The sequence below is a fragment of the Amia ocellicauda genome, chromosome 15 (assembly GCF_036373705.1).
Source record: "Amia ocellicauda isolate fAmiCal2 chromosome 15, fAmiCal2.hap1, whole genome shotgun sequence".
In the NCBI taxonomy this organism is placed as follows: domain Eukaryota; kingdom Metazoa; phylum Chordata; class Actinopteri; order Amiiformes; family Amiidae; genus Amia; species Amia ocellicauda.
This window is the reverse complement of record NC_089864.1, coordinates 735,480-759,518: the sequence shown is the minus strand read 5'-3', so window position 1 is coordinate 759,518 and position 24,039 is coordinate 735,480. Positions and strand designations below refer to the sequence as shown.

The window sequence follows — 24,039 nt, the reverse complement described above, 5'->3', positions numbered from 1 at the left end:
CTGAACTGGAGAATAGGAGGAGGCGATTACTGGCACTGGCAGAGCTAATGTTAGATGCGTCTTAAATGTGCCTTTACATCTGTGCATGCAGTGTGAAGGCCCTGATGATGAATAAAATAGAAGAATATTAGTCCTTTTATCCCTGCTAGATAGCACTTCACAGTTTTATTATGCTTCTTGCGTTTTTGATTGTTTTCCTCCTTGCTCCCTTTCCCGTAGCCCTTGACTGTGACCCTACATCTTGACAGCACTTAGCTTTACCATCCAGGATGTAGGACCTCACTTACTGTACTTGCCTGAGTAAATTGTAAATTGGAAGTTGTAAAATGTATTATATTTTGAATTGCTATGTTTTATGTAAATTGAATTTGTAATGATTGATGCCTTTACCAAACTGTATTTTTACACTTTGTATTGCACTTATGTTGTAAGTCGCCCTGGATAAGAGTGTCTGCCAAGATATAAAAATAATAACAATAATAATAATAAGAAAATAAAACGTAGCTTGCGGCATCTTTCATTCTTTCAGAGTAGCGCTCATGTTAAAAAGGGTGGAGACCCCTGAGTGAGAGTGATCAGCTGGTGACACTTGGGGGTCATCATTGCAAATATCTTTGTCTGTGTGACAATGCAGGACAGCTGGATTGATCATCAGGTCTCTACAGAGAGCTCTGAGGAAGTGGCAGCAGCCGTTCAAATGGAGCAGGAGGAAGTTGCTGGTCGTGGTCGTGGTCACAGTTATGGTCGTGGTCGTGCTCAACAAGAAAGGCATATTAATGTGTCCAATGAAATCAGAGCTACAGTGGTTGATCTTGTTATAAACAGGCGTTCAATTATGGTTGCACCATCCAACTAAACCCGCTGCATCAATTATCCGGACATTTCGCGCTGAAAAGAGGTATGTGTAGCATTCACATGTCATTCTTACAGGAAGTTGTGACTCATTATATATATTTGGTGCTGCTGTCAATATTTTGTCCTGCAGAACCAAAGCAAGACCTTCCTTCCTTCCTGTATGCCAGAGAATGATGGCATTGGATGCAGAGGTTAACCACCACCATGGTGTTGTGGCCAGAGACCCAGTCATTGAGCCCCATTATTCCTCTCACCTTCTCCATTTTCTACATGTGCTTCACAATTACCTCACACAGCCACCAGCAGCAGCTATTACATCATAGTGTAGTGCTCTATACAAGCAACACTGGGGAGAGCTGGTAAACTGCACAGGCTATTAAAGCTCAGAGAGACACACACACAGACACACACTGATCTACAGACACACACTGAGACACAGACACAGACACAGACACACACTGAGACACAGACACAGACACACACTGAGACAGACACACACTGAGACACAGACACACAATGATCTACAGACACACACTGAGACACAGACTGATCCACAGACACACACTGAGACACAGACACACACTGATCTACAGACACACACTGAGACACAGACACACACTGAGACACAGACACACACTGAGACACAGACACAGACACTTCATCTCCCCTTCTTATGTTACCCTGGTCTGTTCTTTCTTTTCTGGTTTCTTAATCATGTCAAAGTGCAGAGAGTCTCTCTCTGCCTGGCAGCAGCAGATGTGGCGGTGTGTGAAGAATGTGATTGGTCAATTTGAAGCAGGGCTTTGTTTAAACTCCAGCGATTTAATTTCACATGTGTGAATTGAAATCTGGGGGTTTGTGTAGGAGGGTGACAAACAGGCCGCACCAATGAAAGCACTGGTCCCCATCGTTGTCTCACTGGCTGCAGGTTTGTCCATCACCTGGGCTTTGGAAAGTAGGTAACATTTCTATTTCTCTGCGGTTGTTAAATACAAAAATAACTGTCTAGTGATAAAAATAAATTCATACTTAGAATATTAAGGGAGACAAATTATGCAAGTATTTCCATCACATCCTACAATTTTGGCATCTCGTTTTTGAACAGTGACAGAATAGATTTGATCTCTATAAAAGGCCGGAGGAACAATAACTGTTGAGTTTTCTTTCACCCTTTATGAAACTCAGACACTGTGTGATATAAAACATTGCCTGAAAAGACATGACTGAATAGAAAACTTGCTGATGTTTTGAAGACTTACTGTTTAACAACCATCTGCTGTATTTCATCTTTAATATTTGTTTACACATTATTCAAACTATATGTTGTTATCACTAAACAATCTAAGAGCAAGTTCTCTGATTCTGGATTAGTGCATGGTTACAGTTTTTAGTGCTTAGACTCGTTTTTCAATACAGCGACCCAACGTGCACAACTCTTAACACAAGATGCTCAATCGCTCATTTTGGGTTCGGGTTTGCAGAGAAGCAAAATCAATCCTGCTATGTCAAATGAGAGAAATACGTCCTGCAAAACCAAACCATAGCACCAGCACATCAGTGTAATCATTGAGGCGCTGCTAAATAACACACCCATCAGCAAATAATGGCACAGAATCACTCAAATCAAAGTCTCAAAGTGTCATTTTCTCATATCCAATGATCAGCATTACACTGAGCAAAATGACAGCAACCTGCAGAGTAACACTGTTCTCACCTATGTGCAGTAAGCAATCAGTGATATCTACACAACTCTTGTGTAGCCGTCCAAAATGATCAAACCCAAACTACCGATCACAAACCTGTGTACACTGCAAAACGAATGCAGTCGAGTCAACCAGGCGACAATAAAGACACCAACAGCAACAGACTGTTGAACATTTTATTTTTAATCTTTACAAAAATATTAACACACAGTTCATGAGTCAACAATAACGAAAGCTGCTGTTGGAAAAACACTACAGCACTGTAATAGAAAGATGTAGTAAAGTGTGCTGACATTGTTTAGCAAAATAGAATAAGAATAAAATAGAAATGAACAAAATCTACTCTCAGTAAGTACAGAAAAGTACTGATTCACTGATCGTGACCCAGTGATCTATTCTCTGCTCTGCTCTCCCAAGATTTCCATCAGCATCACAGTTTATGTTTTCAGTAGCAAGGCACTGAGGACGGTCTCCTCGGGGAGGCCTTATCCAAGCCTGGCACTGTTGTGTGGTTGTGTGATCACATGACGTATCCGTGGCTTGTGTGAGTGAGGCCTGCTGGGAAGGGTTCGGCTCAAAGACCCTCCACCTCCAGGCAGAGCAGAACTGCTCTGTGGCGCTCAGACATGGGGAGAAGGTTGAGAAGACCATGGCTTGCAGCTCTGGATGTGCAGCAGATCAACTCACACAAGAGGAATTTATTCCTGCGAGTTTTTGCTGGCGTTCATCTTTTCGTGCCACCTCCATGTCCACAGTGGTCATCTCCTGCTGAGCAGTCAGGATGCCCCCTCGCCCACCAAGGAAGGTCTTGCTTTGGTTCTGCAAGACAAAACATTGACAGCAGCACCAAATATATACAATGAGTAACAACTTCCTGTATGAATGACATGTGAATGCTACACATACCTCTTTTCAGCGCGAAATGTCATAATTGATGCAGCCGGTTTGGTTGGATGGTGCAACCATAATTGAACCCCTGTTTATAAGAAGATCCACCACTGTAGCTCTGATTTCATTGGACACATTAATATGCCTTTCTTGTTGAGCACAACCACAACCACGACCATAACTGTGACCACGACCACGACCAGCAACTTCCTCCTGCTCCATTTGAACTACTCCTGCCACTTCCTCAGAGCTCTCTGTAGAGACCTGATGATCAATCCAGCTGTCCTGCATTGTCACACAGACAAAGATATTTGCAATGATGACCCCCAAGTGTCACCAGCTGTATTGTGTATTTTCCCACTCAGTTTTTCATTTTGTGTTCAGAGTTGTGCATCTCGGGTCGCTATGTTGCTAATGAGTCAAAGCAAACATAAAAAACTGTAATAAATTGTTGTATTTTCATAACTGCTGTTTGACTTCTGTGGGTTTTACGCATCAGACATCCATATTCATGCATATGTGCGCGTGTGTGTGTGTGTGTGTGTGTGTGTGTGTGTGTGTGTGTGTGTACGTGCGTGCGTGTGTGCATGCGTGCGTGCGTGCGTGCGTCTGCACACAATGCTTTACACAACAGATCCATGTGGAATTGAACATGTTTGTTGTGTAAACAGTACAAAATGTCCTTTAATCTAAATTAGTTATGTAATACATTAGGGTTTGTGGGTTCAATCCCAGGTGGGGGCACTGCTGTTGTACCTTGTAGACTTTACCTAGATTGTTCCAGTAAATGCCCAGCTGTATAAATAGGTACACATGTACAAAAATAAAATAAAAAGTGATATCTTGTAACAGTTGTAAGTCACCCTGAATAAGGGTGTCTGTTAAGAAATTGAGTAATAATGAACAGCAATTGTAACACAAGTATAAGTTTGTATTGTGCTGCATGGCCCTGAAACAGAAATAAATCTGATTTCTATTAATGTATTCACTAGAGATTAAAGTGTGTCCCCTTCTGCTTCTGTTCATCTTATGTTAATGTATTTATGTTGAATAGTGCATATTATTTGCAGTGAATGAAGAAAGAAGGAAGTTTAAGATCTAGTGGTAGAGATGTCGCCAGCCCACATTGTAAACCCTCAGCAATCGCAATCTGTTTTAATCCTCCTGTTATATTAATTATTAAAGATAAAAGTTAATTTCATGTTTCCACGTCTACAAATATATAATGTTGTGATGCAGTGAGAGACACTGCACGGATCCTGGTTTTGGTGATTTACCTGCAGTGTGATCACTGGCTCCCCTCCTCAATAAAAGTGGAGCGGAGGTCTTCTTTAACCAGCTTCATAAACTCACAACACAATCAAATAATAGAGCATGTCTTACACGTATCTCCAACGAAAATGCACTGACTATTTTTATGTTTCTGTAATGTACATTCGCAATAATCCTAAAATCCATGGCTTAATTCTGTGCCAATAATGTGCTTGTGCCAGGTGTAAAGAAGTGTTTTCTAGCTTTGTTACAAGAAAAGGACAGCATTTTTAATGTAATTTTCAAAAAATCGGACAACAGTCTTCACTATGTCGATATTTAATACTTTGGTAATTTATTGCTACTAATAAAAAAGTACTTTTTAGCTGAAGATACCATTTAAAGCAAACATGTCTCTTAACATTATAATTTGTCTCAACAGTCAGACACAGGTTTAGGCAGTTAATGTCTTGTGAGACGAACGTCACGCAGTTTGAGTTTGACTGGGAGATGGACCAAGACGAGCTGCTGTACGTGGATCTGGACAAGAAGCAGATTGTGCAGAGACTCCCCGAGTTCGCTGAGCAGTGGTGTCGACCAGAGAGCCTCCTTGCAGAAACACAGATTAACAGGGAGATCTGCAAAACCAATGTGGAATACTTTGCAAGAGAAGCAGGACTTCCACCAGAGAAGAAAGGTACGAGCCCCGGCTAATCCTCTTGTACTTTAAACCCAGAAAGTAATCAATGCACACAAAAAGGAGAAATTTAACTGCAGTTAAGTGACACACTGTGCAGTGCTGCTGTATCCAATGACACACAGAGCAGCGCTGCTGTATCCAGTGACACACAGAGCAGCGCTGCTGTATCCAGTGACACACAGAGCAGCGCTGCTGTATCCAGTGACACACAGAGCGCGCAGCCTCTTTAGCTGTTCATGGGACATCAATCTTCAATCTTTGAGCAAAAGCCTTTTCTGTCCAACCCCCCCACCCCCTTTGCTAAGTGAAAAGCTGAACTGATTATTAAAATATAGATTGATATTATTAGTTTAGTTCCTTCACGACACTGGGCTCATTGTTGTGCTGCTTGCTAAAGTCTCAGTTTTGTTTTCTTATTGTGTATATACACTCACCTAAAGGATTATTAGGAACACCATACTAATACTGTGTTTGACCCCCTTTTGCCTTCAGAACTGCCTTAATTCTACGTGGCATTGATTCAACAAGGTGCTGAAAGCATTCTTTAGAAATGTTGGCCCATATTGATAGGATAGCATCTTGCAGTTGATGGAGATTTGTGGGATGCACATCCAGGGCACGAAGCTCCCGTTCCACCACATCCCAAAGATGCTCTATTGGGTTGAGATCTGGTGACTGTGGGGGCCAGTTTAGTACAGTGAACTCATTGTCATGTTCAAGAAACCAATTTGAAATGATTCGACCTTTGTGACATGGTGCATTATCCTGCTGGAAGTAGCCATCAGAGGATGGGTACATGGTGGTCATAAAGGGATGGACATGGTCAGAAACAATGCTCAGGTAGGCCGTGGCATTTAAACGATGCCCAATTGGCACTAAGGGGCCTAAAGTGTGCCAAGAAAACATCCCCCACACCATTACACCACCACCACCAGCCTGCACAGTGGTAACAAGGCATGACGGATCCATGTTCTCATTCTGTTTACGCCAAATTCTGACTCGACCATCTGAATGTCTCAACAGAAATCGAGACTCATCAGACCAGGCAACATTTTTCCAGTCTTCAACTGTCCAATTTTGGTGAGCTTGTGCAAATTGTAGCCTCTTTTTCCTATTTGTAGTGGAGATGAGTGGTACCCGGTGGGGTCTTCTGCTGTTGTAGCCCATCCGCCTCAAGGTTGTACGTGTTGTGGCTTCACAAATGCTTTGCTGCATACCTCGGTTGTAACGAGTGGTTATTTCAGTCAAAGTTGCTCTTCTATCAGCTTGAATCAGTCGGCCCATTCTCCTCTGACCTCTAGCATCAACAAGGCATTTTGCCCACAGGACTGCCGCATACTGGATGTTTTTCCCTTTTCACACAATTCTTTGTAAACCCTAGAAATGGTTGTGCGTGAAAATCCCAGTAACTGAGCAGATTGTGAAATACTCAGACCGGCCCGTCTGGCACCAACAACCATGCCACGCTCAAAATTGCTTAAATCACCTTTCTTTCCCATTCAGACATTCAGTTTGGAGTTCAGGAGATTGTCTTGACCAGGACCACACCCCTAAATGCATTGAAGCAACTGCCATGTGATTGGTTGGTTAGATAATTGCATTAATGAGAACAGGTGTTCCTAATAATCCTTTAGGTGAGTGTATAATTTGTGTATTAATTTGTGTAATAATATATATAATTTAATTACCTTCTCTGCTGCCTGCAGTGTGACTTATTGGTCTCGATGTTTCCTGCACCTCCACCTACCTTACACTGTCAGCTTTCCACTACCAAGACATTTGTTGGGCCAAGTTGTCCCCTGGCTGCCTCTTGGTACCTCCTGTAGGCCTGGTGCGACAGTTTGGCACTATGGGTTTGTATTGTTATGATTGTATGTAGTCTTATTTATCAGGACTACATACTATACATACTGTATACTATATATAGTGGAACCTGACCTTTGACCCTGCTCCTGGGGTCTTATCTGGATGTTATGCAGGCACCTTATCCCTGCCCTCCTTCTTCAGTCTGTGCACTGTGTTATCCAGTACGGCCTGGCCTGGCGGTGCTGCTCCTGCTGGCATTGACTGGTGTTGTGCAGGCGCCTGACCCCTTCTGTGGTTGTTTTCTTTCCAGAAGAGCATGACCTTTGACCCACTCCTGGCTTTACAGTGGCTCTCAAAAGAAATCACCTCCCCATGTCATTGAGTTACAACATGAAATTAGACATGTTCATCAACATGTTCACATGCATTTGTTTCAACAGTGGCTCCTCAAACCATGGTTTATGCTGAAAACCTCACGGTGCTGGGGCAGCTCAACACACTCATCTGCTTTGCCAGTGGCTTTTACCCGATGCCTATAAAGATGTCCTGGACCAAGAACGTCCAGCCGGTGACAGAGGGAGTGTCCCGCAGCCAGCTGTACTCCAATGAAGACTTCACCTTCAGGACCTTCTCCTACCTGACCTTCACCCCGGCGCTGGGAGATGTGTACTCCTGCCGTGTCGAGCACAGAGCTCTGACTGAGCCCGACACCAAGATCTATGGTGAGGCGCTGCGGCTGATTAAGCCTTAGAAAGTCTGTATTATATAGTCATATGTGATGAGTAAATATAGGTCCATCAGTCACAGGGAAAGACTAGATGACCAGTGATAAGTCCACTCTGTGCATTAATTCACATTCCCATATCACAGCATGACTGTTACATAAGAACATAAGAGAGGAGGCAATTAGACCCATCGTGCTCGTTTGGTGTCCATTAATACCTGAGTAATCCAAGGATCCCATCCAGTCTGACTTTAAATGTTCCTACATTTTCAGCTTCTACCACATTTGCTGGGGAGTTTGTTCAGATTGTGACGCCTCTCTGTGTGAAGAAGTGTCTCCTGTTTTCTGTCTTGAATGCCTTGAAGCCCAATTTCCATTTGTGTCCCCGGGTGCGTGTGTCCCTGCTGATCTGGAAAAGCTCCTCTGGTTTGATGTGGTCGATGCCTTTCATGATTTTGAAGACTTGGATCAAGTCCCCACGTAGTCTCCTCTGTTCCAGGGTGAAAAGGTTCAGGTCCTCAGTCTCTCAGTAGGACATTCCCTTCAAATCACAAAGAAGTGGGCTAGCTGATAATATCTGTAATTTACTGAAAGTCTTGAACAGATGTTTTTTCCTTTCCCAGTCGTGGACGTGAACACAGAGTCAGACACAAGAGAGACGGCGCTCTGTGGGGCAGGTCTGGCGCTGGGGCTGCTGGGAGTGGCGCTGGGGCTCTTCTTCCTCATCAAGGGCAACCACTGCAACTGAGGTACAACACTGACATGTTGCACAATCTCTCCTGAATATTAACTTTAAGATGGTTGTTCTGTTGAAGGAAAAATATAGTTTTAATACATTCCCAAAAATACAGAACTTAAATCAACGATCAGTCTCCTTCGTTCTCCTTCGTTCGATGTGTTCCCCCTTCCCTAACCACAACATGGCAAATACTTATTGATCAGTAGACAACACTGGGCAAAGGGAGGCTCATCTGCAGTCCACACACAATATTATACCTTGTGTACATGTCTGTCTATGTAAAAAAATAAAAATAAACTGCTAAAAGATGACATCAGGAACCTGAAGGGGGAAGATTTCAGAAGATTGTTTAACATAGAGAAAGGTGTTTTATTTTGCTAGTTTTTGTTTTGTTTGTTTGTTTTGTTGTGTTAAATAAAATAGTTCAAACCTTTTTGCACACTGCTCTGTACCACTCCCTGTCTCATTCCCTTGTCCTTTATTTTATACTCTAGTATACCCTAGACACATTTCTAGATATTTTTTCTTATGTATGTATGTATGTATGTATGTATGTATGTATGTATGTATGTATGTATGTATTTATTATCCTCCATAATACATGTTTTGTTTTCCAGGCTTTCCCTGCTGAAGACCATGTTGAGAATAATACATAAAACAAATTATTAAATTCAAATATATTGGTACAAGTGTGAATGAACATTGTTATAATGTAATTGTCTAATAATCCTGTATATTAAATGTTTTAATTTTCCTCTTCAGCCAAACAAGTGGCACAGTGTTGCTGCCTTGGCATTACAAAGACAATTATTTCACTAGGATTGTACATTCTTCAAACCATTGCTTTTAAACTAAGCATTGTGACACTGCATTTCTGCTTTTTACTGTAACAGTAACAGAACATATACATCTGTCCCACTTTCACTGCATACAATGGTGTGAATATGTAGTAATTTTATGATTGATAACCAAGAAAAAACATGAATAGCTAGTTATTAGAACATTTGGAAACACTTCATTTGAACACCCTTCTATGTAGCCTTCATAACACCTTCATAAAGGCTACATAACACAGTCATAACACAGCCACAAGACATTCATAACCATTTTCCAAATGACATAACAGGCACAGGAGTATTCATAGCACCAGTAGCGGACTGGCCATCTGGATCACCGGAAGAATTCCGGGTTCCAATATCCCTATTTTTCCAGAAAGGTGAGATTTTAATATTTATTGCAGTATGCAGCATTATGGTAGTTGTGTATGACCCTCTCATGATACATAATTACTTTTGGACATGTCTATTTAAGCAGATATCTGCATTTTTAAATTACATTTAACAGTTTAATGTTGGGTGGTTGAGTATCTGGGACCGGATCCAGGGCCGATTTTTAGTCCCAGTCTGTCCCTGACACTCATTATGAATTGTGACATAACAATACATGTCACATGAAATCATTCCTCCAGAGTTTGGGGGTAAAATAATGCATTTATAGATACATATAAGACTTAACACTCTCTTATGGCACATAGGACATATAATGTCCTGTCAGGTGACAGTTGTCATAGGACACCAACAACAATGTGGATTTCGATGGAAGAGAATTGATGCAGACACATTACATTTTATTGATCAACATGTATTATAACAGAATTATAAGGTGTTATAGGAGTTATAACTCTCCCATTACAGTTCTATGTAAGATTTTGTGCAAGTCAAATAAAGTGATATGAATATGATAAAACACTCTCTGTGTTATTATTTAGCTGTTCTCTCTACATGCTGTGTATGAGCCCCACTGATGACTGAAGACAGGAGACATGTTGGTCAAGGACCTCCTCACAAGCACACCATTCATCACTAACAATGGCTTTTCACACAGCGACGAATTAGGGACAGGAGATGTTGTTGGGAAGTGGTTTTCACAGGTTTTAGGATGGGCCTCCTTGATGCAGCACCAGCTTCCAGGATGCCCTGCTACACACTGCTTTAAAATCTAGTGATAAACAGATTGAAATGTTTGACTATATACTACTTTTCTCTGTCTAAGTACTTGGAGTAGTATTTGTGTAAGTAATGCACAAATGTACTCACTGTAGCTCACCACAGCACACCCTACAATATGTGTGACATTTAAATTGTAATTCCTTCAGTGAAGGAGGGAGCTGTATTACACAGAGCTCAGAGTTCACAGTAGAGATTGACCTGTTTCTCAAATGACAAAGATCCTGAGAAAGTCAGTGAAAGCAGGGAGGCTTCCACTATACTTGATCTACCTCATGTAACGGGCCCATGGGCACATGAGCTCCTTACAGTGACGTCACCCCTCTGTGAATCACTTTCGATTGCGTAGACAATCTTCTGGCGCAGCAGCTGATAACTTAAATGAATTAATAGATGCATAAAGATGTCAATAAAGAAAGACTGAATCTGGAAGCAACACGTAAAGAGGCATGAAACCCTGATTTTTGGATACCCAGTTAGTTACTGGTGACTAATACCTTCCTGGCTAGTCAGCCCGCCTGCCTGGAAACATTTGACAGTGTAAAACAAGCAATGCAATTGGAGCATGGCCAGATGTATTCCTCAGGGGGCAAATTCATTTCTGCACTCACTTCAGGGTCACGTCAGAGGAGCGAGGCAGCTGCACTGCCCTGTGAGCATGGAGTCAGTGCTGCGCTCACCCACAGTTCATGTCCTGACTGTGGTGACGCTGCTTCTGTGTGGCAAAACCCCTGGCTATGGAGTGGGTGAGTCTGAAAATTAAATATAATCATACATGTACAGAGTCAGTAATCCATTGGGTGATATAGTCAAATCAGTTGTTCTTGTTTATGACAGCCCTTATTTGAAACAATGTTACTCAGTCAATCATTTAGTTTAAATATGTTGTTGATGTTCATTGATTTTTTAACTTAGTTAATTCAACCTCTTTACAGTTTTTCTATATATAGGGCTGAATCATTGTCCAACAAACTGCAAACATATCCTGGAGAAATAAACAGGATGTGAGTAATGTTGAACACTGTTGTATATATAGTTGTATGAATAGTGCAGCAGTGAAATAGTAACAATCATTTGAATATGTTTGGTGTGGTTAATGCCTTTCTGCTAAAGTTCTTCAGGCTTCTGTCTGCAGGCTTATGATGATCTTTATAATAAATTATAACAGGAAGAAGTAAATGTCCTTTATTCTTGTGTCTTTTGTTTTGACTGCTGTTGCTCTTTTCAGGTGCAGTATTCTGCAGATGCATATTGTTTCCATCGACAAATAGTTTTCACACGTGGCAAATTTACAATGTTTATTTTTAAAGTTTTTTTTACATTATGCAAATAAAATTTCAATTTGAAAAGAGTTTCCCAGAGGGTGTTGGGAAATGACCTTTCACCTTAGAAACACTTGACTGATTTCAAAGTCGCCGATAGGCCCCTGTGTGCAGTCCGGCACTTGGCCCGTCCCCTGCTTCAGCACAGGACATGGCACACCGGAGACACTGAGAGCCTCACTGCTACTGTGCTGTTTGAAAAGTCTTTTCAAACTCCTTATCATTATATATATATATATATATATATATATACACTGAGGGAAAAAAGTATTTGATCCCCTGCTGATTTTGTACGTTTGCCCACTGACAAAGAAATGATCAGTCTATAATTTTAATGGTAGGTGTATTTTAACAGTGAGAGACAGAATAACAACAAAAAAATCCAGAAAAACTAATTTCAAAAAAGTTATAAATTGATTTGCATGTTAATGAGGGAAATAAGTATTTGATCCCCTATCAATCAGCAAGATTTCTGGCTCCCAGGTGTCTTTTATACAGGTAACGAGCTGAGATTAGGAGCTCTCTCTTAAAGGGACTCTCCTAATATCAGCTCGTTACCTGTATAAAAGACACCTGTCCACAGAAGCAATCAATCAATCAGATTCCAAACGCTCCACCATGGCCAAGACCAAAGAGCTGTCCAAGGATGTCAGGGACAAGATTGTAGACCTACACAAGGCTGGAATGGGCTACAAGACCATCGCCAAGCAGCTTGGTGAGAAGGTGACAACAGTTGGTGCGATTATTCGCAAATGGAAGAAACACAAAATAACTGTCAGTCTCCCTCGGTCTGGGGCTCCATGCAAGATCTCACCTCGTGGAGTTTCAATGATCATGAGAACGGTGAGGAATCAGCCCAGAACTACACGGGAGGATCTTGTTAATGATCTGAAGGCAGCTGGGACCATAGTCACCAAGAAAACAATTGGTAACACACTATGCCGTGAAGGACTGAAATCCTGCAGCGGCCGCAAGGTCCCCCTGCTCAAGAAAGCACATGTACAGGCCCGTCTGAAGTTTGCCAATGAACATCTGAATGATTCAGAGGAGAACTGGGTGAAAGTGTTGTGGTCAGATGAGACCAAAATTTAGCTCTTTGGCATCATCTCAACTCACCGTGTTTGGAGGAGGAGGAATGACCCCAAGAACACCATCCCCACCGTCAAACATGGAGGTGGAAGCATTATGCTTTGGGGGTGTTTTTCTGCTAAGGGGACAGGACAACTGCACCGCATCAAAGGGACGATGGACGGGGCCATGTACCATCAAATCTTGGGTGAGAACCTCTTTCCCTCAGCCAGGGCATTGAAAATGGGTCATGGATGGGTATCCCAGTATGCAATGACCCAAAACACACAGCCAAGGCAACAAAGGAGTGGCTCAAGAAGAAGCACATTAAGGTCCTGGAGTGGCCTAGCCAGTCTCCAGACCTTAATCCCATAGAAAATCTGTGGAGGGAGCTGAAGGTTCGAGTTGCCAAACGTCAGCCTCGAAACCTTAATGACTTGGAGAGGATCTGCAAAGAGGAGTGGGACAAAATCCCTCCTGAGATGTGTGCAAACCTGGTGGCCAACTACAAGAAACGTCTGACCTCTGTGATTGCCAACAAGGGTTTTGCCACCAAGTACTAAGTCGAAGGGGTCAAATACTTATTTCCCTCATTAACATGCAAATCAATTTATAACTTTTTTTGAAATGCGTTTTTCTGGATTTCTTTGTTGTTATTCTGTCTCTCACTGTTAAAATACACCTACCATTAAACTTATAGACTGATCATTTCTTTGTCAGTGGGCAAACGTACAAAATCAGCAGGGGATCAAATACTTTTTTCCCTCACTGTATATATATACACTCACCTAAAGGATTATTAGGAACACCTGTTCAATTTCTCATTAATGCAATTATCTAATCAACCAATCACATGGCAGTTGCTTCAATGCATTTAGGGGTGTGGTCCTGGTCAAGACAATCTCCTGAACTCCAAACTGAATGTCTGAATGGGAAAGAAAGGTGATTTAAGCAATTTTGAGCGTGGCATGGTTGTTGGTGCCAGACGGGCCGGTCTGAGTATTTCACAATCTACTCAGTTACTGGGATTTTCACGCACAACCATTTCTAGGGTTTACAAAGAATGGTGTGAAAAGGGAAAAACATCCAGTATGCGGCAGTCCTGTGGGCGAAAATGCCTTGTTGATGCTAGAGGTCAGAGAAGAATTGGCCGACTGATTCAAGCTGATAGAAGAGCAACTTTGACTGAAATAACCACTCGTTACAACCGAGGTATGCAGCAAAGCATTTGTGAAGCCACAACACGTACAACCTTGAGGCGGATGGGCTACAACAGCAGAAGACCCCACCGGGTACCACTCATCTCCACTACAAATAGGAAAAAGAGGCTACAATTTGCACAAGCTCACCAAAATTGGACAGTTGAAGACTGGAAAAATGTTGCCTGGTCTGATGAGTCTCGATTTCTGTTGAGACATTCAGATGGTCGAGTCAGAATTTGGCGTAAACAGAATGAGAACATGGATCCGTCATGCCTTGTTACCACTGTGCAGGCTGGTGGTGGTGGTGTAATGGTGTGGGGGATGTTTTCTTGGCACACTTTAGGCCCCTTAGTGCCAATTGGGCATTGTTTAAATGCCACGGCCTACCTGAGCATTGTTTCTGACCATGTCCATCCCTTTATGACCACCATGTACCCATCCCCTGATGGCTACTTCCAGCAGGATAATGCACCATGTCACAAAGGTCGAATCATTTCAAATTGGTTTCTTGAACATGACAATGAGTTCACTGTACTAAACTGGCCCCCACAGTCACCAGATCTCAACCCAATAGAGCATCTTTGGGATGTGGTGGAACGGGAGCTTCGTGCCCTGGATGTGGATCCCACAAATCTCCATCAACTGCAAGATGCTACCTTATCAATTTGGGCCAACATTTCTAAAGAATGCTTTCAGCACCTTGTTGAATCAATGCCACGTAGAATTAAGGCAGTTCTGAAGGCGAAAGGGGGTCAAACACAGTATTAGTATGGTGTTCCTAATAATCCTTTAGGTGAGTGTATATATATATATATATATATATATATATATATATATATATATATATATATATTTGTATATATACAAATTACTATTATTGTTTTTATTATTATATATTATTATAACATATGCTGCTATTCCTTATTATAGTTTGTAGTCCTGAATCTACAGACTGAAAGCTGGTGGCTGCCCCTTCCCTAGGTAAGCAGGTAAAATTCAGGGCTCTGGACGCTGGCACACTTCACTCTCACACCCCATCGGACTTGTTGAGGTTACACAGCTGTGGCAGCTGCGCCAAGAATCTGCCACACCAGGACCCTCATGAGCTCTGTGTGTCGTGTTTCGGGCCAGCCCACGTAGCAGAGGTGATCCAGCTTCTTATCAGATTTGTGTTGTTTCCACCCAAGTGTGCTGGAGGACAGGCTGTAGTGCCAGAGGCACCACGTGTTGGCGCACAGCTCCAGCTCCACAGCACCCCCCAGGACACTACTGCACTTATTCACCACCGCCTCCTCCAGGCGATCGTCAGCTGCTCTTCACGGCAGGTCGTCATGCAACTTCAGGCACCATCTCTCTCCCAGCGCTTGAGCAAGCATTCGCCTTCTGCCTCTACTCTCCACCCCCCCCAGGCCGTTGGGTGCATCCTACAGAGAAGTATCTGCTTAGTGACTGCGTTGCTGATTTTATGGGCTTTGTGGTCAAGGAGATGATGACTTTTCTCCTGCTGCCCAAGGTTGCAGAGTCCTCTGCAGCCTCCCTCTACGGGCCCCGCCTCCCGCGGCATCTCCAATCCGTCGCTCTCCACCAACCTGAGACACTTTGTCTCTCCACACTGCCAATGCAGGACTACAGAGAACTGCCTGCCAGGGGCCTTCCTGTGCGGCTCCCTTGCCCCGGCAGCATGGCGCCCCTGCCCCTCTCCCCCCCCGCACCTAGGCTGTCTGGAGATTAGCGTCGTGGTCTGCAATCGGATGCCCCCAGCCCTCAGCAGACACGATCAGGCTTATTCAAGTGTTTCTGAGGTGAAAGGTCACTTCCCAGCACCCTCTCGGGAACTGTTTCTGCATATTATATCATTTTTGTAACTTTGCAAAGTAAACCGTAGAGATAAATATCTGTTGAAATCTATGAATTGTTACTTTTTACATCGTCAGAACATCTGGCTAAAGATTTTCATTGGTAACACAACACAATTTTTAAATGTGAAATTTTGCTTAGTAATTGTGGTAGAAAACATTTAAATAATAATTTAAGTTATTTTCATAATTATTACACTCATAATGTTTATTTGAAAGTTCACATTTTCTTTTCCAGACGGTTACACATACGAGTGGGTAGTAGACTGTGATTTCAGTGGTGACGATGCAAAAGGCATCGTTTACTCCAGGAGACACATTTTCAATCAAGAGGAAATCATTCACTATGACAGCAACATCCAGAGATTTGAAGGAAACACGGCATTTGGAGTGAAGACTGCAGATTAATGGAACCAAGACGAGGCTCTTCTGCAGCGCCTGCTGGCGGACAAGGACAAGTTTTGTAAATTCAACATGGATGTCTTCAACGGCACCATGAACCGGAGAGGTAATCAGATATTCACACACCTCACAAATTTATATAATCCATTTCATACAAATATCTGTTGTAATATTTCCATTCTCCAGCTACAGTATGGTGGCTGTATTTTAATTTGAATCTGTTTTTTCTCAATGTACAGCATGTGTTTGATGTTATTGGCCCCCAAGCATTACTAATTAAACCAGTTATAAATCAGTTAAGAACAGGAGGAGCAAACTAGACTACGATAACACTCAGTAATGCCATTCTCATCCTATTGAGACTGAAGGTGACAACCATATTCCCGTGAAAGGTGTGTGGTGGGACCAGAATCACCACTGCTAATCACTCTGAACTGCACATATTGAATGGGATGATCACAAGACCAGTCTCTCTAGACAACAGCTTGAGACAGTAATGTGTTTGGCCAAGGTTACTTCATTATGGACAACAATCCTAGTTCACACCAGGGTCTAAAGGTAGAACAGCGATTCCCAAACTTTTTTGATGACCCCTCTTAAGGGAGAGAGATGTTTTTTCCCCCTACCCCCCCACCAAAACAACAAGAAACAAAAAGGTGTACATTCTCTGGTGAACTAACACCACCCGTCCATTGGATACTTCATTAGAGAAGCGTTAATTGATGGAATACAGAAATAGTGCAGCGCCAAGACTCTTCAATACGGGGCGCTATAATACATTTGAACTGATTGATGTTATCCTGTTAAATATTGCTAAATGATAAGGCGTTAACCTCTCCAGTTTATCACACTCTGAGAACTAATGTGTTAAATTTAAGGACAACACAATTTCATGTTCAACTCACCAAAGCACAACACAATAATGTGGGGAAAAACACATTATTGTGTTAAAATGACATGTGATTGTGTTTAAAACAAAGTTGTATTAGGAATCTTCTTTTCGCATGAGAAGTAGAATCAAATCAATCAAAAATATTGCAAACCTATAGAATCTATGCCTCATCAACATTTCAGCTATTGACCACCCAACACATTTTCACTTCATCAGATTTTCACATAAAGTAGAGATCAATCAATCAATCAATCAACTTGTATTTAGTATAGCACCTCTCGCAGGGTAGCCACAGAGTGCTTGACAGATTTAAAATAAACAAATACACCATTAGGCACGGAGGAGAGAAAATTAAATGTATGCAAGAATAGTTATAGAAGAAAATGAATCTCTGGGGGTCCACGGCTTAGGGCCCAGGCCTAATGGTCACCTCCCCTCCAGGCATTATAGTTGTTACAGCAGCGAGATCAGAAAGCTCTTGATCGGTGCTGCTGGCTATGCTATTCTCTCTCGGGGTGGGTGAAACATCATCATCAGCTCATGACTAGAAAAACAGAGACTAAAGAGATGAGATAATGTTCAGTGGTTATCATAAAGAGATGATGTTTCTGTAGTTCCTCCAGCAGTAAAAGTCTTGTCCACCAAACCAAGTGATTCCTCGCACCCGACCCTGCTGGTCTGTCATGCTGTGGGCTTCTACCCCCCGGGGATAGTGGTCCTCTGGCTGAGGAACGGAGAGGAGGTGAAGGGCATCACCTCATCAGAGCTGCTTCCCAATGGAGACTGGACCTACCAGGTCCACATGTACCTGGAGACCCCCACCCAGTCTGGAGATACATTCACCTGCAGGGTGCAGCACAGCAGCCTCGCCACCCCCATCGAGGTGGACTGGGGTAAGAGCACCTGAGACCGTCCATATACGTTCAGTTAGGAATACAAGTCAATATTATTTCATTTCCATATTAGAAATTAAGTAGAAGATTGCGTTTATATTTTGTAAGTTGCCCTGGATAAGGGCGTCTGCCAATAAATAATAATAATAATAATAATAATAATAATAATAATAATAATAATAATAATAATAATAATAATAAAGGATCCACATAAGTAAATTAGAGCTTCCCTGTTCAGTAGTGATGACATGAGTGAAACCTCTTGAACTACTCTGAAATATTTGTTTAAATTTTTTCATATTTGTTTTATGAAAAATAAAAAAATTCTTCACAACTGAATTAAATCATACATCTGAATAAGCTATTAAAGCCCTTCTTCATAGATCATGTGATGTAGTGCTTCAAGACAGGCAATTGAACCTTTGCTTCACATACAGTTTACTTTCTGTGATTTGAAACCGGTCAACGCAGGTGAGGGTTCACTGCTTTACTATTAATCACCAAACCAAATTATTATTAAAAAGAAAAGAAAAGATAGCACTGCAAATTCAAATCCACCCCAAGGGCAAGCCATGCCACATAGTCCCAGCCCAGAGTCAAACCGGCCGTGTCTGGGCTATAACTAGCCTGCCCTCCAGCAGAGGCCTTTAGTGGTTAAGAAACTGATAAACCCCTCCAATTAACTGTGTTTTAATGCAATGATGCAATAGTTTTTGACGTCTACACCCTGTGTTGCACAGACCACTCAGTGTCCAAGTCCAGGAGAAACAAGGTGATCATGGGTGCGTCCGGCCTGGTCCTGGGGCTGGTGATGGCGCTGGCTGGAGGGCTGTACTACTGGAAGAAGAAATCCACAGGTACAGAGAGCCTGTTAACATGGTAATCTCTCTCACAGCTTTGAGGATGAATTGTGGACCTAATGAGGCAGACACACAATTCATATGTAACATATGACTCAGTGATTCATTACACATATATGAGTCACTGAATAACATTGTTTCATATGAAATAAGTCAATGTTCTCCAGCTTAACTCTGTCTCCTGTTTACAAGTTTCACAAAGCCTTCATTATCACACAAACAGCCTTAATACTGCAGTGTTTGAGAGATTGAGACATGTACACATATTCTGCATGTTCATTGCAGGGGGTGTAATTCAGGAATTTATACTGTAATGGTTTCACAGACACTGTATGTATCTCAAGAGACTGAGGAGGATTCACTTGTTTGTTTTGTGTTTATATTTCAGGCCTCATGTTAGTGCCCACCAGTTAAGGTAAGATTACATTTTGGTTTGACATGCATAGTGTCCACCACATACTTTAGTCTCATATTAAAACACTGAATACTTTCGACTTGCATTGCATGAATTTGATCTAATTTTGAACAATAATTTATATATAATAATTATTTGAATTCTCTACATATTGATAACGTTTGTCAGTTGTGCTTCAAGGGAAAGTGCACGCTAAGCAAGAATGAGGGTTTTGCGCATCTTTATTTTTAAAAAGGCAAAATTGAAAACGTACCAAATCATGGCGTTTGTCAAACTCCAGCCTGCCTGCTCTCAGTTTATTCAAAACTTCCTGGGGAGCAGAAAAACTACAGGAATCATCAGATTTCTTTTCCCCACAGCAAATAATATCAGGCCAACCGAGTCTTGGCGTTGTTTGGTCTTACTGAAAACTGAAATGCCGTATCTGAAAACACCCACATAACATTTAAACCATAAAACAAGCGAAGCAGGAAAACAATACCTTGTCAAAAAATGCAGTACCCGTGTACTGTAAGTGTAAATACTTTTTAGAGACTATCTAATACACATTCAGACTTTCAAAGTTTTTGTTGATTTGTCTTTCTTATAAAAAGCAAGGGTCTACAAAAAATATTTACATAATTTTTGGTCAGTGTGCACATTTCCCCTTAACCCATACATTTTTCTGACAACCAAAAAGAACAAAAATATGAGCATGCTGCCTCCTGAAATATAAAGCTTTCTTAGAGCGCTGTGTGAGGTCTGAGTAACAGAAGATTTCTCACTTAATCAAAACCAAATTTAATTATAATAATAATAAGGGTTGCAAATTATTAGAAAAAACATTCAATTGCTGTATGGCCGCCTGATGAGGACAATAACAGAGCCAGGACCGGAGTATGTGCACCAACTTCAATGCCAGTATGACGTGCATGCGAGAGACTAATTTTGAGCCAGGTGACAGGGTGTGGGTTTACTTGCCATGCAAGGGAAGAGGCAGGTGCCCAACACTCACCAGTTCCTGGGTGGGCCCGTGTATGGTCCTCGAAAGGATATCTGACATAGTGTACTTGGTGCAGATGCCAGGCAGGCGGCAGAGGGTAGTACTGCATCAGGATCAACTGGTGCCACACCGGCTGAAGGAGGTGGCGGAGAACAACACCCATGGACCCCAATCTGAAATGCAGGATTCAACCCTCAATTTGCCCACCCTTTTTGCCTCTGTTCCCCAGGATCTGCTACTGCACATAATGGTTCGGTCCCCAGTGACCTCCCCCCAGAGTGTACACCGAACACTGCTCCAGAAGAGGAGGAAGAAGAGGAAAGCATCCATTTCACCTTGGAGCTGGGATCCTTCTGAGGGCATTGTGGTACTGCAGACAGAACTGTGGTCCCACACGGAGCCCATAAAGACTGTCCTATTTGTTGTTGTCTGAGACTCATCTACTGATGTGTAAAAAAATATATATATATAAGTACACATATCAGTAATAGACAGTGACGTGTAGACAAGATGTGTAAATAGTTGTGACAATTTAATCTCATTTGGGATGAATTAAGCTTTGCGGGGGACAGTGTAATGTGGCACTGCACCTAATAAGGGGTTAATAGGGGAAAGACAGTGGGGAGGGACTCAGAGAGGGGATACAAGGGCAGAGGAATTGAAAGGAAGGGGCAATCTGGAGAGACTGAAACTGGACTCTTCTGTGGCGGTGCACACACCCTCAGAGCTGTGAATACATGGGTTTTCATTTTCTTTTGCTTGTTTTCAATATGTGTGTACTGTAAATGTTGTACTTAAATTAAAAATGTATGTATTTTCTCTTTTTTAAATAAAGTGATGTTAACCCTGACCCCAATTAACAAAGCTGCACCTTATTTTCAACGTATGAAACACAGCCCTCACTATGAGACACTGCACCCTTACAGTGCAGGACATGGTCTGCACTGTACAATCAGTCCTACAGCTGGCCTAGGGCCGCTACACTCATTCTAAGATGCCTTTCTGTAGAAGGGCAATAATATATCCTAAAACAAAGAAAGAGTGAAACAAAAACAGCCGTGGAGAATGTGCAGCCCTATGTCCTCGTAAGTCTCAGGTTGGTGTGCTGTCCTCTCACTGCGGCTGGTTTTAACCCCCCCACGGGGCTCCCATCTCCTCCCAGCAGTGCTGTGCTGACTGCGCAGGGAGGCAAGGAACCTCGGGGAGAGAAAGCAGGACAATCAGGACATGTGCAGGAGTGCAGGTAGAGCTTCAACACTTTAACATTCACACTCACGATCCCTCTCTGCACACAAGCCTTTCCTCTCACCCTGCTCAGCGTCTTTTCCCCACAGAGACCAGAGATCAGTGACCAGTGAGCTCCTGCAGGTGTTACAGACACCTCTCCATCAGTACCTGATTCACACCTGGAGCACAAAGGGATCTGACTCCTGATCCTGGGAGTGACATCGATCAACTCATTAAGCCCTGGGGTGGGTGCCTTAGAACATAAGAACATAAGAAAGTTTCCAATTGAGAGAAGGCCATTCACCCCAACTTGCTCGTTTGGTGTCCATTAATAACTAATAACTATCCAGTCTGATTTTAAATGTTCCCAAATTGTCTCTTCAGCCAAATCGCTGGGGAGTTTGTTCAGATTGTGACGCCTCTCTGTGTGAAGAAGTGTCTCCTGTTTTCTGTCTTGAATGCCTTGAAGCCCAATTTCCATTTGTGTCTTCTGGTGTTCCTTCCAGCAGGAGGACTCAAATACTCAGATACCAATGATGATTTTCTCAGTTCAGGCTTATTGAAGATTTTCACCTCTTATTTTTATGATGTCACTCTAAATACTGCACACAACACACTGTGGAGTCTGGAGAGGGAAGGGTTAAACTCATCCAGCCAATCATTTAATTAGGCGCATAAAGCACTTAACAGAGCGCAGGTCTTAATGAGTCAGACCCCTGTGTGCTCCAGGTGTGAATCAGGTGCTGATGGACAGGTGTCTGTGTTACCGGCCTCAGACAGTGTGTCTGATATGAGAAAAGAGAAGCAGACAAGTATTACCGTATGGCTTGGTCTTTCGCAGTTTATTTTTCTGATGTTCTCTCTTGCTGCAACACTAAGTCTAGCTTCTCCATCTGCCTACAGTACCACCTATAGCATCAGTAGTTGCTACTGTAAGTGGTTGCAAACAATTGTTGTGTTTAAAAAAAGTTAAAAAAATAAGAGGGTGCCTAATTTTCTTCTTTTCCATAGATACATACTTTTCCATAGATACAGGTTTCCAACCCACTACGCCCGCAGGAGCTTGTTAGCCCGTTAATCATCCCATTACCCACAATGCAGTGTGAGTCTGAAGGTCCCCAGCCCTGGCCCTGCTTGGGCAGAGAGCACTCTTATTGTGTTGCAGTTCAGAGGCCAGCCTGTAGGGGTGCTCTCAGCCAAGAGCACAGAATGAAGCTCCGCTGCTCGCACCCCAGTGTGTCAGAGTGTCACTCTGCCCGGCTACTGGCGTCTCAGCAGCAGCTGGCTCTGTGATTGGCTGACACCCTGCACCCCCCCCCCCCTGGGCTTCCCCACCACTGCTGCCCCCTTACTGACTGAGTGAGTAGACTGAGCTCAGAGTGGGACACAAGTCAGCAGTCTGCGTCAGTTTGTTATAGTTTGACACTTTCATCTTCTTTGATAGGAGACTTATGTGTGTGTCCATGCAGTTACACTCATAGCAGTTTAACACAACAATCTGCCCACGACTGGCTTCTCTGCAGCTCAGCAGCGGCAACTCAATACACATCCACACAACAACAGCAAAGACAACGACAGCAACGCACAGCAGGCAACTCAATACACAACAACAGCAGTGACAGCAGAGACAACGACAGCAGGGCACAGGCCAGGCCTCAGCACAGCCTGGGGGTCGCAGTGTGCGTTGCTCGTTCTCAGGGCCTTGAGTTCACACAGACACCTCTCTCAGTCTCTCTTCCCCTCCGCTCTTCCTCTTCTCTGTGCGGCTCTCTCTCGGTCCTGTCCTTGTGTGGACCCGTGCCAGGGACGGATTCAGACATTTCTCTCTGCTGTTGTTGTCTTGTGTTCGTCAGGGTATTGTGTGTGCGGCTGCAGGGGGGAAGTGGCCAGTGGCTCAGCTCTGACAGCAGAAGTGGAACCTGGTGTCCTGAGTGGGTGTCCAGGGGGTTTCTCATGAGGAACAAACTCTGAGCTGACCTTAGGTAACCCGGCCGGCTCGTTAATAACGGGACAGCAGCTATAGCTGATCAGGCCCGGATCTAATCAGACCATGACCCACCTGGCACTCAAATCACAAGCCCACACTTAATATTTAATGATATATTTATTATCTGCTATAAAGAAGCCTCTGACACATGACATAGAGAGAACTGGGTTCAGGTGTCTGATTGGGTCCAGGCTGTGTGACATCAGAGCCTCACTCTCAGCACAGATCCGCAGCGGCTGCCCGGTGGTCCCTGAGTCGAAT

General features: G+C 42.9%; 1 protein-coding gene and 1 pseudogene across 1 annotated transcript; both read left to right on the top strand.

Annotated features, from left to right (window-relative positions):
• The first annotated feature begins 1,691 nt into the window (after positions 1 to 1,691).
• Positions 1,692 to 10,588, top strand: LOC136771873 (H-2 class II histocompatibility antigen, A-U alpha chain). The gene is made up of 5 exons (XM_066724422.1): positions 1,692 to 1,810; positions 5,140 to 5,394; positions 7,644 to 7,925; positions 8,551 to 8,676; positions 9,284 to 10,588. Exons 1-4 carry the CDS (start codon positions 1,744 to 1,746, stop codon positions 8,673 to 8,675), a joined length of 729 nt encoding a protein of 242 aa, XP_066580519.1. The 5' UTR covers positions 1,692 to 1,743; the 3' UTR covers position 8,676; positions 9,284 to 10,588.
• Positions 10,589 to 11,205: 617 nt separating this feature from the next.
• LOC136771858 (H-2 class II histocompatibility antigen, E-S beta chain-like) lies at positions 11,206 to 21,414 on the top strand (annotated as a pseudogene).
• Positions 21,415 to 24,039: the final 2,625 nt, after the last annotated feature.

Excerpts from the sequence above, each read along its gene's own strand:
- LOC136771873 (XM_066724422.1), top strand. The coding sequence starts at position 1,744 with ATGAAAGCACTGGTCCCCATCGTTGTCTCACTGGCTGCAGGTTTGTCC. Across the intron at positions 1,811-5,139 it reads CATCACCTGGGCTTTGGAAA|TCAGACACAGGTTTAGGCAG; the intron begins GTAGGTAACATT and ends TTGTCTCAACAG. Across the intron at positions 7,926-8,550 it reads GCCCGACACCAAGATCTATG|TCGTGGACGTGAACACAGAG; the intron begins GTGAGGCGCTGC and ends TTCCTTTCCCAG.